General features: G+C 47.6%; 3 protein-coding genes across 7 annotated transcripts in view; 1 reads left to right on the plus strand and 2 right to left on the minus strand.

Moving 5' to 3' along the window:
• Positions 1 to 7,585, minus strand: part of LOC133398184 (gastrula zinc finger protein XlCGF57.1-like) — a 33,331-nt gene extending 25,746 nt beyond the window's left edge. Inside the window, exon 1 of the mRNA XM_061669768.1 lies at positions 7,527 to 7,585. The gene's annotated coding sequence lies outside the window, so the exon portion shown is untranslated. The remainder of the gene's footprint in view (positions 1 to 7,526) is intronic.
• On the minus strand, positions 3,360 to 10,415 carry LOC133398190 (gastrula zinc finger protein XlCGF57.1-like). Of its 4 annotated transcripts, none has more exons than XM_061669781.1 (3): positions 10,192 to 10,415; positions 7,527 to 7,688; positions 3,360 to 5,922 (listed from the first exon to the last, which is right to left on the minus strand). In XM_061669781.1, exons 2-3 carry the CDS (start codon positions 7,651 to 7,653, stop codon positions 4,385 to 4,387), a joined length of 1,665 nt encoding a protein of 554 aa, XP_061525765.1. In that variant the 5' UTR covers positions 7,654 to 7,688; positions 10,192 to 10,415; the 3' UTR covers positions 3,360 to 4,384. The 4 variants fall into 4 exon arrangements, with proteins under 4 accessions (XP_061525765.1, XP_061525766.1, XP_061525768.1 ...); XM_061669782.1 differs by lacking the exon at positions 10,192 to 10,415 and adding an exon at positions 8,755 to 9,117; XM_061669784.1 differs by lacking the exon at positions 10,192 to 10,415 and adding an exon at positions 8,281 to 8,550 and having other exon boundaries at positions 7,527 to 7,683.
• LOC133398192 (gastrula zinc finger protein XlCGF57.1-like) lies at positions 10,182 to 15,491 on the plus strand. 2 transcript variants are annotated; one of them, XR_009767765.1, is made up of 2 exons: positions 10,182 to 12,285; positions 13,610 to 13,678. XR_009767765.1 is itself a non-coding variant. In XM_061669791.1 (2 exons), exons 1-2 carry the CDS (start codon positions 10,966 to 10,968, stop codon positions 15,202 to 15,204), a joined length of 1,626 nt encoding a protein of 541 aa, XP_061525775.1. In that variant the 5' UTR covers positions 10,182 to 10,965; the 3' UTR covers positions 15,205 to 15,491. The 2 variants fall into 2 exon arrangements, 1 of the variants encoding a protein (XP_061525775.1); XM_061669791.1 differs by having other exon boundaries at positions 10,182 to 10,996; positions 13,610 to 15,491.
• Positions 15,492 to 16,168: the final 677 nt, after the last annotated feature.

Here is a 16,168-nt window from a genome sequence, read left to right on the forward strand (position 1 = left end):
ACTGTGGCGGTTGAGGTCTGAAGGATGGGACTTGAGACGTGAGGTGGACGGGCCTGAGAAGCGAGGTCTGCAGCCAGACTCTCCTGAGTGCGACCAATAGAAAGAAAAGAAGCAAAGTGGGCGTGCAGGCAGCTGTTTTCAGCAATGGTTTCTTCTTGGGTTTTTGATGCGTCCTAAGACTAATTGCATGACAGTGTTGTTTTGGGATTTCAGCTGATCTCTTTCACTTCCATTTCCAAGCGTTCTCCAACCTTTTGACTCGTTTCTCCCGGACGTGGAGCCGGAGGACCCGGAGAAAACCCACGCGGGCACCGGGAGAACGTGCACGCGAGCGGAGTCGGGATTTGAACCCCGGTCCTCAGAACCGCGAGGCAGATATGCCAACCGGTCGGTCACTGTGCCACCTTCGCATATTATCGTTCATCGATATTCCGTTCCGCTTGTGAATTGCTCAAGCGCTTGTGGATCAGCGGGCAGGCGCGTTTATTTTTGAGACAAACGGAACGCAGTTTTCAAGGCTATTCACACAAACCCAAGTTGAGACTCTTCACACGTGTGGCAAGGCCCGTCCCTCCATCCGCTAGGCAGCAGTGTGCTGAGAAAATAGATGACCGAATCTCAACTTTGTCCTCCCTCTCATCCGCATGAAATGCTCCCGTTTTCAACTTCCTATTTCCCTTTTCGTCCGCCTATTTTCTCTCTTCGACCACGATTGGTCTTATTTTCTCTCTTTAGTGAGACCCCTTTGTGTGTTTCCCTCTAGATCCCTTGTAGATCTCATTAAATATTCTATACAATGCCACTCTTGGTTCTATTTTGCGTGTGTTCTGAGTTGAAGCAAGCCTCTGTCACCTCAAACTCCAAATTTCATAAAATGTCGCAACCTTTATATTACGAGACTGATCCAAAAAGAAAAAGGTTTCTCGTGACTTTCCCGAAATTTTATTCACGTAAGAAGTGACGTGGTTTCCCTTTAGGAGCCCGACGAGTTCGATTTTAACGATTCAAGCGGAAATCGGACGGACCCGGAAGCGAACGCAGGCGTTTACCTTCCTTCGTATCTTCTTCCAAATTAGACGTCATGTCGTCGCTATCTGATAGCGGAGCTAAGAGTCCGTCTGCTCGGGATACTCCGGTGCCCCCAGCGTTGCAGTTTTTTCACTTCGGCCATTGTTTGCTTTAAATTGCGAGCATTTTGTTTTTTGGAGGGTTTCCAATAGATAAGACAATTCAATTCTTTTGAATGGGGAAAATGGATTTGATCAACGAGCAAATTGAGTCAGTCACCCTCACCGTTTAAAGGAGGGTGTTTTATGAAGGATCACATATACACTTTACAGTTCACCACCAAAAGTCTCTTATTTCAATCAATCATTCACTTATTTGCTATTGGCATTGGACAAAACGCATGCGTTGCTTAAAGGAAGTATGGGTCGTAATTGTTCATATTTCACAAAGAAGTTCATTTCATGTACTTTTTTGCTCAAGAAAATTCAACTGGCGGTCATTTCCAATCATATCAACACGTTTTGGAGCAATTGGTAAATAACTCATTCCCATTGAAAAGCAATGTACGAGATTTGGAAGTGGCCGGAAGTGGTAATATTTGATACCCTCACCTTCAAAATGACAACCTTTGTTCACGCTGGTATACCTTACATTGCTGCATCGTTGCACCACATAACCAACAGCTAGCACCCCAAAATTACGTTCGATCACTCATTTAATGCGCTTCAAACAAAATAGCACATTTATGAGGGTGCCATCATTCAAACGATGCAAACACGGCAGGCGAGTGCCACATCCTCGCAGGAGTCAGCGTGAGCCCAATAAAAGCGGCTTGATCTCCAAAGACTGTCAACAATCATCGCCCGAATTTATGCAGACATCTCTACTCCTGGCAGCTTCGACCTCTGCAAATGTGACAAGGATCAGTCCAATATTTTAGATGATACGGATCAGATAAGATCAGATCAAATCAGCTGCAGTTTCGGGACCTTCGGCGACGTAACGCGCTCGGCCGGGAGACCCCCGTCACGGGTCGTCCGACGTTATGGCGGCCGGCCGAAATCCGCGTCTGTCCCAAAACGCCGCTTACAGAACGCCTTTGCGATCAATACATACATTGGATCGATACGTACGCCGTACTATACGTTTGTGGCGGAATCCATTCAAAGTTGACTTGACGTACGTTCGATGAGGAAATGCTCATGACGGCTCAGGCCGAAACAGGCTGACACGTCTGAAATGTGGGTGGGCCGAAATCTGGCTGAAAATCTCATATTTCATCGGTAAATGATTCGAAAACGACTACCGGGTGTATTTTGGAAGGCTTTTATTCGGTAGACATTTTTGAGTCCAGCGCTATTGAATAAGTAAGTGCCCGTGCGCTCACCTTTAAAGTATTTTGACACCAGTATTAATTCTTAACTTCTAGAACATACACTGAACAAAAATATCAACGCAACACTTTTGTTTTTGCTCCCATTTTTCACGAGCCGGACTCAAAGATCGAAAACTTTTTCTCCATACACAAAAGGCCGTTTCCCTCCAATCTGTGAGTGAGCATTTCCCCTCTGTCGAGATAATCCATCGCACCTCACAGGCGTGGCGTATCGAGATGCATGATTATTGCACGGGTGTGCCATAGGCTGGCCACTCCGAAATGTGCAGTTTTGCTTTATCGTGGGGGTCCGGGGTTGTCAGAAAGCCAGGTCAGTACCTGGTGCGACCGCCATTTGCCTCACGCAGTGCAACACATCTCCTTGGCATCGAGTTGATCAGGTTGTTGATTGTGGCCTGTGGAATGTTGGTGCACTCCTCTTCAGTGGCCGTTCGAAGTCGCTGGACGTGGGCAGGTTACGATGACCGACCGCGGTCGGGTCGAGACCCCGATGAGGATGACGAGCTTCCCTGAGACGGTTTCCGACAGTTGGCGCAGAAAACCGGGCGGCTGGTCTCGAGACGATCTCGGAAGTGAACGTGCTGGATGGGGAGGTCCTAGGCCGGTGTGGTTACACGTGGTCTGCGGTCGTGAACCCGGGCGGATGTACTGCCAAATTGTCTGAAACGGCTTACGGTCGAGTAACGAACATTGGATTCACGGGCAACGGCTCCGGTGGACATCCCTGCAGTCGGCACGCCACTTGCACGCGCCCTCAGAACCTGCAACATCTGTGGCATCGTGCTGTGTGATAAAACTGCACATTTCAGAGTGGCCTTTTATTGTGACCAGCCGACGGCACACCTGTGCAATAATCACGCCGTCTAATCAGCATCTCGATATGGCACATCTGTGAGGTGGGATGGATTATCTCGACAAAGGAGATTTGTGAACCATATTTGAGGAAAATGGCCTTTTGTGTATGGAGAACAAGTTTGAGATCTTGGAGTCCATCCATCCATGTTCTACCACAGTTTGGGTCGCGGGGGCAGCAGCCTTAGCGGGGACGCCCACACTTCCCTCTCCCCAGCCACTTCCTCCAGCTCTTCCGGGGTGATTCCGAGGCGTTGCCAGGCAAGCTGAGAGACGTAACGTGCCCTGGGTCGTCCCTGGTGTCTCCTCCCGGTGGGACATGCCCGGAACACCTTACCAGGGGGGCGTCCTCAACAGATGTCCGAGCCACCTCACCTGGCTCCTCTCAATGCGAAGGAGCAGCAGCTCTACTCGGAGATCCTCCCGTATGACCGAGCTTCTTCTCACCCTATCTCTAAGGAAGAGCCCGGACACCCTGCGGAGGAAACTCATTTCGGCCGTTTGTATCCGGGATCTTGTTCAGCTCGTGACCATAGGTGTGGGTAGGAGCGTAGATCGACCGGTAAATCGAGAGCTTCGCCTTTCGGCTTAGCTCCTTCTTTACCACAACGGACCGGTACGAAGTCCGCATCACTGCAGACGCCGCACCGATCCGCCTGTCGAGCTCCCGTTCCGTTCTTCCCTCACTCGTGAACAAGACCCCGAGGTACTTGAACTCCTCCACTTGGGGCAGGATCTCATCCCCGACCCGGAGAGAGGGCACGCCACCCTTTTCCGACTGAGGACCACGGTCTCAGATTTGGAGGTGCCGATTCTCATCCCGGCCGCTTCACACTCGGCTGCGAAGCGCTCCAGTGAGAGTTGGAGGTCAGGGCTTGATGAAGCCAACAGAACCACATCATCAGCAAAAAGCAGAGATGCAATACTGAGGGCACCAAACCGGACCCCCTCTACGCCTTGGCTGCGCCTAGAAATTCTGTCTTGGGAGTCCAGCTCACAAAAAATGGGAGCAAAAACAAAACTGTTTATATTTTTGTTCAGTGTCTCTGGACAAGACGATGGATACAATAAAAGCTGGTACATAGAATACAAGAATGGAGATTTTCTTTTTGTCAGTAACTTTTCAAATTAAACATTTACAGTTTCATGAAAAAAAGCTTCGTGATCACTGCTGTTTTCACCAGCACACTTGTGTCTCTTAGCCAGATACTTATAAGAGAATCTTTGGCCACAAACCGAGCAGGAAAAAGGTTTCTCACCAGTGTGGGCTCTTGTGTGTCTTTTTAAGTTTTCCTTCTTAGAGAATCTTTGGCCACAAACCGAGCAGGAAAAAGGTTTCTCTCCAGTGTGCGTTCTTGTGTGTATTTTTAAGTTTCCCTTCACAGAAAATCTTTGACCACAAACTGTGCAGGAAAAAGGTTTCTCACCAGTGTGGGTTCTTGTGTGTATTTTTAAGTTTCGCTTCGCAGAAAACCTTTGACCACAAACTGTGCAGGAAAAAGGTTTCTCACCAGTGTGTGTCCTTGTGTGTACTGTCAAGATTCCCTTGTCAGAGAATCTCTGACCACAAACTGAGCAGGCAAAAGGTTTCTCAGCAGTGTGTGTTTTTGTGTGTCTTGTCAAGGTTACCTTGTCAGAGAATCTTTGACCACAAACTGAGCAGGCAAAAGGTTTCTCTCCAGTGTGTGTTCTTGTGTGTCTTGTCAAGGTTGCCTTGACAGAGAATCTCTGACCACAAACTGAGCAGGCAAAAGGTTTCTCAGCAGTGTGGGTTCTTGTGTGTCTTTTTAAGCTTCCCTTCACAGAGAATCTTTGACCACAATCTGAGCAGGAAAAAGGTTTCTCACCCGTGTGGGTTCTTGCGTGGATTTTTAAAATTCCTTTGTCAGAGAATCTTTGACCGCAATCTGAGCAGGAAAAAGGTTTCTCACCAGTGTGGGTTCTTGTGTGTCTTTTTAAGTGTTCCTTCTGAGAGAATCTTTGGCCGCAATCTGAGCAGGAAAAAGCTCTCTCACCAGTGTGCGTTCTTGTGTGTATTTTTAAGCTACCCTTCACAGAGAATCTTTGGCCACAATCTAAGCAGACAAAAGGTTTCTCACCAGTGTGGGTTCTTGTGTGTTTTTTAAAGTTCCCCTTTTCAGAGAATCTTTTACCACAATCTGAGCAGGAAAAGGGTTTCTCGCCAGTGTGTGTTCTCGTGTGTTGTTTCAAACTAGTCTTACTAGCAAATGTTTTCCCACACTGAGAACATTTCCAACGTTTGTTGTCAGTGTGACATGTCATATCACCTTCAGACTGTTTAGCGTCATCATCAGTGTGAGGAGAGTGTGACGTCATGTCGTCACAATCTGACTGTTGCGCAAAGAGTCCGTCTGCTGGCGATCCTCCACAGTGGTCTCCATCGCCTCCTGTTGTCATGTGTTGATTTGAGCTGCTGCTTGGCGGCTCCGCCCCTCCGCTCTCCTCACTTTGACCATCTTCACTCTTCAAAGGGACACCAGTCGATGGAAACTCCTCCTCTTCCTGTTTGATGTGGGGGAACGCTTCTTCCTCTTCTTTTTTAATCAAAATGGGCTCCTCTTCCTCTTTGATGAGGTGGGCCTCTTCGTCCTCCACTTCCTCTTTAATGCGAGGGGGCTCTGGCTCCTGCCGCTCAGGACTAAGCTCTTCAGTGACGTCAACAAGACACAAAAAGACAAACGCAGAGAGTTTGGTAAATCTGTTCTCATGGTGTGACTTTAATGTTGTGTGTTATGGTTTAGATTAAAGTAAAATAAACATAGAGCAAAAATAATTTGACAAAGCCTCACCGCATTCATCCCAACATCGCCGTTGAAAACTTTTGTGAGGGACACTGTACATGCTCGCTGAACCTGTTTTTAGCTTGTTATGGACCCTGTATTCAACGTGCTATTATGGAATGTCATCATGTAAATATGTATATCTATATCACATTGGGCGGCACGGTGGACGTCTGCCTCAGAGTTCCGAGGACTGGGGTTCACCTGTGTGGAGTTTGCATGTTCTCCCCGTGCCTGCGTGGCTTTTCTCCGGGCACTCCGCTTTCCTCCCACATCCCAAAAACATGCATGGTCGGTGAATTGAAGTCTCTAAATTGCCCCTAGGTGTGAATGTGAGTGCGAATGGTTGTTTGTTTGTGTGTGCCCTGCGATTGGCTGGCGACCAGTTGAGGGCGTACCCCGCCTCCTGCCCGATGACAGCTGGGATAGGCTCCGGCACTCCCGCAACCCTTGTGAGGAGAAGCGGCTCAGAAAATGGATGGATGGATGGATGGATGGATGGATATCACATTGTACAGTTGGATTTTCTTGTATTTGCCTTTATTTTGCTTTGCTTCACTCGCTTTCAATCAGCCCCTCTGAATCATTTCAAGTGATACGATATTGCCAACTTCGTCCTTTTGATTTCAGTTTGTTCAATACCATGTCTTGGCACTATATCACTATATTTTATTAAAAGAATGACACGTTAGAAGAAATATCAAGTTGAGTAATATTTCAAACGAGTTTACTCGAGTAGATTTCAAAGTCAACGAAAACATGATGCTCCAGTGAAATTATTTTGTGGTTTCTCGCAGAGATTCAACCTGAAAAACATTGACATAATGAATCGAGGGGTGTATCCCTCTTGTTAACCTGGCATGAGCAAAACAATTGTGTCGTGCAGTAAAACGGTCAGGTCGTTTTAAACATTTGGGGTAAAACGTAAGATTGTAGCACACATAGCCCAAAAAGTTCGATCTCGGTCTCGTCAGACCAGAGAATCGTGTTTCTCACCATTTTGGAGTCCTTCAGGTGTGTTTTTAGCAAACCCCATGCGGGCTTTCACGTGTCTTGCACTGAGAAGAGGCTTTCCGTCGGGCCACTCTGCCATGGAGCGCTGCAGTGACGGTTGACTTTCTAGTACATGTATCTCGCCATTTGTTCCAAAATACAAGTTTCCTCATGTCTTGGCATTCAGGCAATTATATTTTTTCATCGACACTTCCCAGCCTGATGACACAAGATTCCGTATGCCTTCCCAGCTCGTTTTATCTTTCTCCTCTCTAATAATATAATATAAAACCAAAATGCCGTAAGATTTGCACCTCGCTTGTTGTGATGCGGTCTTCAATGCTGTAAATATGGCGGTCACAATTACAGACGTCCCCGGAATTGATTTTGCAAAATTACACGATTTACATGTAGGATTTCTCGACGAGGAAAACTTTTCACAGTCCCGCAAACAAGTGAGAGCGAAGCGAACCCACCTGCTCCGCGTCGAACGGCTGGAGGCTGCAGATCGACAACGGCGTCCAGTCGGTGACATTGTGGCTCCTTTTTTGCTTTTGGTCCACCAAGTGCCTCCTTGTACTGTGCCGTCCTTCTTGCGCACATTTTCACACAACCGCCACGACCCTTTCGGCCCTAAACTAGAGGGATGACAAACGCAAGTGTAAATCAGATGTCCAACATTTCCATCAAGATTACTCACGGTCATGGGATGACAAAAATGTTCTTGTGTACCCACACAAGACAAAAAAGGGTTGGGAACCACTGGCTTAAGCAGTGCGTTAGCTCAAATGGCAAAGCGCCAAAATTGTAATTATGCATTGTCAGAAATAGGAGACGGAAAGAAGACAGCTCCTTTATGGCCTCCGGGGAGAAAATGAGTGCTTATACATGATAAACATTCTCCAAAAGAAAATCAGTGTGACGGGATATGATTTCAGTAGCTCAGACGAACACATGAATGGTTTTTTTTTTTGACATTTAAGAGCAAATATTAGATATTCTGGTCCACGCGGTTTGCTGTAGGTGGCGGGAAAAGAGCACTTGGCGCTCAAACTTGATCTTTGCTTCGCAAAGCGTTGATCACCCCCAAAAAAAATAAAAGGCGTTTCTTTGTTTAGCATGCTAAGCTAAACAAGGCCGAGAGGTTTCAACGCGCAACCAGACGACTTCAACTACACACAAAGACTCAACTAATGAAGTCTTAGTCCAGGAAAGTAGCGATTGACTCACCGTGACGACGATTCAGCACGTTTGGCACAAATTCGGGACTTTGTTTTAGTGCAGCACCTGCAAGCGCATGTGGTCACGGTCGACACGAGTGTCGTCCATAGATTTGAACACTCGATACGCGAGCGCCCTCTAGCAGCCCAGCTGGCAAACGTGCCTACCGGCGGCCATGTTGGGAAGGTCGTCGTTCCCATAGAAGGCAATGCGTGACACTGAAATTAAGTCGAAATGCATTTCTTAACCGATATTCATGATATTCGTTGATTTTTTGGGGGGGGGGTTTTGTTTTCAACGCCAAATCTTATGCTATCGATACACAACATTTGAAAAAAAAAAACTTTTACGCGTGATAGGGAGTCCCAGTTCCCTTGTCGTCATTGTGCGGCGTTTTCGTTTTGTATGCCATGTAATGACTTTGACCTCCCGAGTTTAGCGTCACCGACGGTACAGACCTCAAAACGGGCGTGTCGTATCTACCTCTCTTCTCTCGATCTATATGAGTGTCGTCATGCAAACGTAAACGATCCTCGCCTCCGGACAGCTGGAATTACCCGAGTTTCGTCACGATCCCACCTTCGGGTTCTTTATCTCGTTTTTTTTTTAATCCAGTATATTGTACCATAAATTGAGTTTGAAATGATCGCAACAATCTGTCAAATCCAACACCCTGGGTCCGCGCATGCGCTTCCCTTGTTGCCAGCAACTTCCGCTAGAGATCTACTTTGGTGCATTTTGTTTCCTTTTGAGTCATCGAATTTTCTCCACTCATTAATTATTCTCGAATTAGTTGTGTACCATTACAGATACACGGCCACGTCTCTTTCTAAACATACAGTTGCGTCACACTTTGTCAACATAGGGTGCGCTGGGAAGTTCACTCCGGGCGCGCTCTCTTCACCCCGGAACCTTCGGGAACTCAGAGCTCTTGCTGGAGCGTGTCGTTCGATACGAGCAGAACGGACACATCCAATATGGCGGACGTACCGACGTATCCCTGCCAATAGCCAACACGTTCGTCAGGAAAGTTAGAGAAAATGAAGCACGCTCTGTCTCTGTGAGGACCGCAATCTCGGGGCGCCGTGGGAACGTCGGACTGAGTTTCCGAACGCACCCAGACACCGAGGCGAGCTCGGATTGGTCCGAGACCGCATGACGTCACAACCGGAAGCAGCGTTGGCCACAGAGCAAGCGGAAAAAAAGCTTTCGGGCTCTCTTTCCTCCGGACGCTTTTGAGCCGCGTCAGAATCAGAATCAGAATCATCTTTATTTGCCAAGTATGTCCGAAAAACACACAAGGAATTTGTCTCCGGCAGTTGGAGCCGCTCGAGTGCGACAACAGACTTTTGAGACATAAAGCCACTGGCAACAAAAAACAGTCACCGAGCAGTAAAGGGTTGCTAGTTATCCGGTAATGCCGGTACATTTGGTTTTTTTTTGGACAATCGTGCAAAAAGACGCAGAGTCCTCGAGCACTTAGAGCAGTTTGGAATGACTAATATTGCAATAGTCCGGTGCAAGGACCGTTGTGCAAAGGCCGCCGAGACTTCAAGCGAGTAGTATGATAGGCTGGGACAATGTCGATTGTGCAAATGTTGCAGATACTCCTCAGTCAGCGTGCAAATGGAGCAGACGCCACTCTGGCACGAGTGGCCGGTATCGGTCGACAACAGATATGCAAACAGTGCAGCGTGGCGAGACCACTGCAGCGAGCGCACGAGTCACACATAATGCCATGCTTCCGCGTCGCCTGACGTGAGGATCCTGTTCGCGGGCTTCAGCTCAGCGTTCGACACCGTGGAAAGGAACCAATCATTTCGTCAACTGAGTCGCTTCAGTTCGTGCACGGAAAAAAAGGTTCGTTCTTCCGAACGAAACGTTAGCGAAGGTCACATAGACAAGAACAGCTCGGCTCACCAAGACTTGCGGAAGTCGATGTTTCCATAGAAGGCGTGGACCCTGCAATTAAAGGTGTGGTACGTAGTTGGATGGCTGGATGATCTTTTGAAAACGCATCGCAGACAGCAAGAGGACATCAATGTTGACAATTGATCTGAGCCGGCAGAAAGGTTGATATCAATTTGTCGAGGCTCAATAAGCATCGTCTCACGATCGCGACGTCGACGGTCCCTGAAGCTGTCGAATAGGACATCGGAACAAGATTGATTTAGGAGCGGCAACTTGCCGGGGACATGTGATGACGAATTAGGTGACGTACGATGGACCGGGAGATCCTATCCAGCGGAGAGACACACGGACCGAACGACGACCAAAGCAGAGGAGGGAGGCGGAGTCGTTCAGTGGTCCTCGTTTTCTCGGGTGGAGAGTCGGCGGGCTGTTGCTTGAAAGGTTTTCTGCCGTAAAGGATGAGCGGTCGGTAGATCTCCCGCAGGACGTCCGTGACTACTTTACGGCACGGAGAGATCATTCGTGCGAGATCTTCGTGTCCGGTTGAAGTCGTCTCTGTGCGCGTTGTAGCTTCTCCGCCTAGCTTAGCTTAGCTTCGGTTGCTAGCGGCTAGCAAAGAGACGCGTTAGCGACCAACAGACACGTCGCTCAGCTCAGCAGAGATCGAGTGCGAACGGCGAGTGTTCAAGGAGGACGGGAGGACGGGAGGGCGCGAAGAGGGACGCTGGCGGACCTCAAGACGAGAACGAGCCACCACGTCAACGATCGGACGCCGCTCGCCAGATGCAGCCTCGAATCGGGTTACGCAGAGCAGGTTTGCCCGCTTGCGACGGGGTGCGGCCTGGGCATCGTCGCATTCTAAAAAGTGTATCTTTGTCATCCATCGACTTAGAAAGTCTCAGATATGGAGAGGCAAACCGTAGAAGGAAGTGAAACACACGGGCTTGAAGCATATTTAAACATTCAAACGCTATGAATCATAAATACCAATGGAAAGGTTTGTGGACGTGCGGGTGCCTTAAAGCGGCGGGGCTCGGTCGAACGGCGTGTGACGTTGGCAATCCCGGGCGTGAGACGCGTTCGTGCACGAGTGTGCTCATTGTGTCAATGTTTGAACAGTGCGGCTGCGGCTCTCCTTTCCCACATGGGAGGGCATCAAAGGACAGAACAGCCAGAATGAGGGTATTTACTGCACTGCTAAAGGCCAATACAACTTCATTCTCGCCATTAATACAGCTAGAATCAAACGTCGTCACTGTTGCAAGAACAATGCAAATCAGTTGGGCCTCTCACACTTTCCAGCGATGAGGTAAAAGCACACAATTATCCAAAAAGTCCCGCTTAGTTACAGAACATGCAAAGATTTCTTCCCACTTGGGCGAAAGACCCTATTGCGATAGGGTAGTAGTGCAATGATTGACACTCGGGCATTGTAGTAGTTGTACAGTGGTGGCGGTAGTTGTAGTCGTTCCAAATGACCGCGTTGGATCGGAGGAGTAATTGTGTCGAAAGGCTTTTTTCAAAGGTGCCCTGTTTGACCGGACCAATTTCTTCGAGTATTTGGGATGTCGCGTTGACTCGGTCACCGTGCCTCAGGGAATGTGCGAAGTAGGAACCGGAACAGTAAACGGACGTTTTTCTGCCGGGAAAACCGAGCAATTGGAGGAAAGGGGGGCGGTCTTAGCCAAATATGGCCAAAGCAGATACAAAACTGGGTCAAACAGAAGTAGCTGTCAGCGGGGCCTTTTCTAGACACTCGATGGACAAAACCAAAAACCAAGAGGAAACCAGATGACCCGGAGAACACAGGGCGGACATGAAAACCCCACGCAGACGAGGCCGGGATTTGAACCCCGGTCCTCGGAACCGCGAGGCAGATGTCGCTGTCGATAATCTGCGCGGCTGTAACCGCAGGAACAGCGAGCTGCCGAGAGATCGCCTTTTAGCCTTGACCTTTAACGTGTTTGTCAATGATTTTCTTTCTCATCTCCAACCGTCTCCTCCGCTTCCTCTGGTCCGTGTTTAGTGGATGACACACCGTGTCACCAATCAGCGCATCGATGACTTGTCACCTATCCAATCGGCCTCCTGACTGATTACAAGGTGCAAGACACCTGTGATGATCATGATAAGGAGACAATGTCTCCTTATCATCAATGTCTCCACGCTCAAATTATTTTCAATCTTTTCTAGGGGTACAGTCATTTTTGTTGTGGCCTGTTTTATGAATTAAAAAAAAAGAATAATAATAATAATAATAATAATGATGTTGAACCACAATTCAAAAGCAACATCTCATTTTCATTGGTCAATTTCATTGATTTAAAAAAAAAAAAAAAACAATCTTTTTTTTGTGCATTGTTACTTTTCTGTGGGTTTTTCTTTCCTTAACAAGGGATACTAACAATTTTGGTTTCGTGTGTATTTAACAATTGCTCCAAAACGTATCGATGACGTTGGAAATGAGTGCCAGTTTAATTTTCTCGAGCAAAAAAATACATACCATCAACTCCTTAGTGAAATATGGACCATCTAGACTCCATAGGTCCTCTAAACTCTTCAGTTCTCTGGATTGTTTGTAGGCGTGGCTAAAATCCAGCCCAAGTATGCACTTGGACTTGGTTGCATAAATCCACCCCCCTTGACGATGTACATACCGAACACCGTAGTTGGATCGGTGGCTAATCGCTGCGATTGTAAGTTACTTAGTAATATTATCGTACCTATTACGACGACTCCAGGATGCGGTGAGCTAGCGAGCTGCGCTGACGACGCCCCCAAAAAACAGCTTCCCCGAAGTGTCGTGTTTCGTGTTACCTGGGCTGCGGCGTCTCTGCCGTGAGCAAGGCAGCAGTGAACTGGGCGGCTCCGCGGTCCCGCCGCAACCGGTGTCGGGGCTGTCCAACTCTCCGCAGCCGCGCCCGTGCACCCACCGGAGGCACGTCAGGAAAAGTAAACGGCGTAAATTACCTTCGCGAGCCCACCAGCTCACGAGCCAGCAAGCTAACCAGTCCTCTTGTTGTTTTCGTCTCCTCGACGGGATTTCTGGTGGGAAGCGGTAACATGTGAACAGGATCGAGGGCAGAGGAGGTTGTAAATGGTAAAAGGGAAATGGACTGCACTTTTATAGCGCTTTATCGACACTATCACAGTGCCCAAAGCGCTTTACAAAGCCTCCCATTCACACACCAATGGGCGACTGTTGCTATGCAAGGTTCTGCCAGGCCCACTGGGAACAAATTAGGGTTCGGCGTCTTGCCCAAAGACACTTTGACACGCGGACAGTCGGAGCCGGGATTCGAACCGGCGACCCTTCGGCTACTGGATGACACGCTCTACCGACTGATCCGCAGCCACCCTTAAGTTGTAACTATTGGAAACAAATGAGATTTGAACCAATTGTGTTTTGTCTTTTTGTGTCTCACAGGCGCGTGTGAAAATCTTCGTCCGGAGCAGCAGGAGCCAGAGAACCCTCACATTAAAGAGGAAGAGGAGGATAAAGAGGTTCATCCCACAAAAGAGGAGGAGGAAGACTTCCTACGCAATAAAGAGGAAGAGCACGAGGAAATCATCAGGGTTCCTTTGACGGGTGTCCCGTTGAAGAGTGAAGATGAGGGTCAAAGTGAGGAGAGCGGAGGGGCGGAGCCTCCAAGCAGCAGCTCAAGTCTACACATGACAACAGAAGGCGACGGAGACCACTGTGGAGGATCACAAGCAGACGGACTCTTGGCTCCACTGTCAGATGGTGACGACGTGACGTCACACTCTTCTGACTATGATGATAATGAAGAGTCAGAAGCTCATAAGACATGTCACACTGACAGCAAATGCTGGAAATGTTATCAGTGCGGGAAAACGTTTCCTTATAAGTCGAATTTGAAACGACACGTGAAAACACACACTGGGAAGAAGGATTATGCCTGCTCCGATTGTGGTAAAAGATTCTACGCTAAGGAACACTTGACAAGACACGCGAGAATTCACACGGGAGAGAAACCTTTTTGCTGTGCCGATTGTGGGAAAAGATTCTCTCGAAAGGGAGCTTTGACAACACACTCTAAAACCCACACTGGAGAGAAACCTTTTTCCTGCTCAGTGTGTGGTCAAAGTTTCTCTGTGAAGGGAACCTTAAAAATTCACGCAAGAACGCACACTGGGGAGAAACCTTTTTCTTGCTCGGTCTGTGCTCAAAGATTCTCTGTGAAGGGAACCTTAAAAATTCACACAAGAACGCACACCGGTGAGAAACCTTTTGCCTGCTTAGTTTGTGGTCAAACATTCTCTGTAAAAAGAAGTTTGACAAAACACACAAAAACCCATGCTAGAGAGAAACCTTTTGCCTCCTCAGTTTGTGGTGAAAGTTTCTCTGGAAAAGAAACCTTGACAAAACATACAACCACCCACACTGGAGCGAAACCTTTTGCCTGCTCAGTTTGTGGTCGGAGATTCTTAGCAAAGCGAGCTTTAAACCGTCACACAAGGATACACACTGGTGAGAAACCTTCATCCTGCTTCGTTTGTGGTCAAAGATTCCTCAATAAGGAAACTTTAACAATACACCTACAAACACACATTGGGGAAAAACCCTTTGCTTGGGCAGTTTGTGGTCAAAGGTTCGCTCAGAAGGGAAACTTTGAAAAGCACACAAGAACACACACTGCAGAGAAACCTTTTTCCTGCTCAGTTTGCGGGCAAAGATTCTCGCAGAAGGGAACCTTAAAAAGTCACACAAGAACACACACCGGAGAGAAACCTTTCGTCTGCTCAGTTTGTGGTCAAAGATTCTCTCAGAAGGGAAACTTGACAAAACACACAAGAAGCCACGCTGGAGAGAAACCATTTTCCTGCTCTGCTTGCGGCCAAAGATTCTCTCACAAGTACCCGTCTAAGAATCACAAGTGTGTTGGTGAGAATAGCAGCGATCGATGTCGGATTCGCCTCTCATCTCGGCAGGCTTCGTCAGTTCACGCACCAAGGATGATTGTATTCTGTGCACCGACTTCCCCTGTGGACAAGTGTTGAGAGTTATAGCATTCATGCCCAAAACTTGTCAATCAAGTAAAATCGAAATCTAAAATGTATATCTACAACTTGTATATCTGAGTTGTCAAATTACAACGTAAATGGCCATATTTTGTAACTTAATGTATTGTAGTGGACTGAGTGGCAGAGGATCCCCAAATCCAGGTGTGAAAAACGGCTGTTTTAGCGCAAAAGGGTGCTTCGACGAAATACTGAAGCAAAGGGTCTGAGTGATTATGGCTTTGTGATATTTCCGTTTTTCTTTTTTAATAAATCTGCAAAAATTTCAACAATTCCGTTTTTTTTCTGTCAATATGGGGTGCTGTGTGTATATTACAGAGGGGGGGAAATGAACTTAAATGATTTTAGCAAATGGCTGCAATATAAAAAAAGTGAAAAATGTTAGGGGGTCTGAATACTTTGCGTACGCACTCTATGTCCTTGTACTTGAAGTACAAGTCTACTGTCATTTCATAATTGACATCATCGCGCCACGAGCTTGCAGACGTCACCTGCAAATTGTTTTTATCAATAATAAAATTCGACCTCTTCAATTTTTTTCCCCACAAGATGTCAGCACAGAGAAACCAAAGATTACAATATTTGATATCTCGGCTTCTTTCTTGTCGTCACATTTGTGTGGGGCCAATTCTACGTTACTCGTGCGCTCACTGTGCGTAGTCTCGCCCCGCTGCCCTATTTGCATATACTGGCCACTCACGCCAGAGGAGCATCTGCGCCACTTGCACACTGACTGGGGAGTATCCGCAACATTTGCACAATCGACATTGTCCCAGATGATCGCACTCCTCGCCTGAAGTCTCGGCGCCCTTTGCACAACAGTCATTGCACCGGACTATTGTGCTAGAGGACTCTGCATCTTTTTGCACAATTTTCAAAAATAAAGAAATCAATCAATCAAAATGTACCGGCGTTACCACATTACCGTTAACCCTTTATGGCT

Source organism: Phycodurus eques, unplaced genomic scaffold (genome assembly GCF_024500275.1).
Source record: "Phycodurus eques isolate BA_2022a unplaced genomic scaffold, UOR_Pequ_1.1 contig_25, whole genome shotgun sequence".
NCBI lineage: Eukaryota > Metazoa > Chordata > Actinopteri > Syngnathiformes > Syngnathidae > Phycodurus > Phycodurus eques.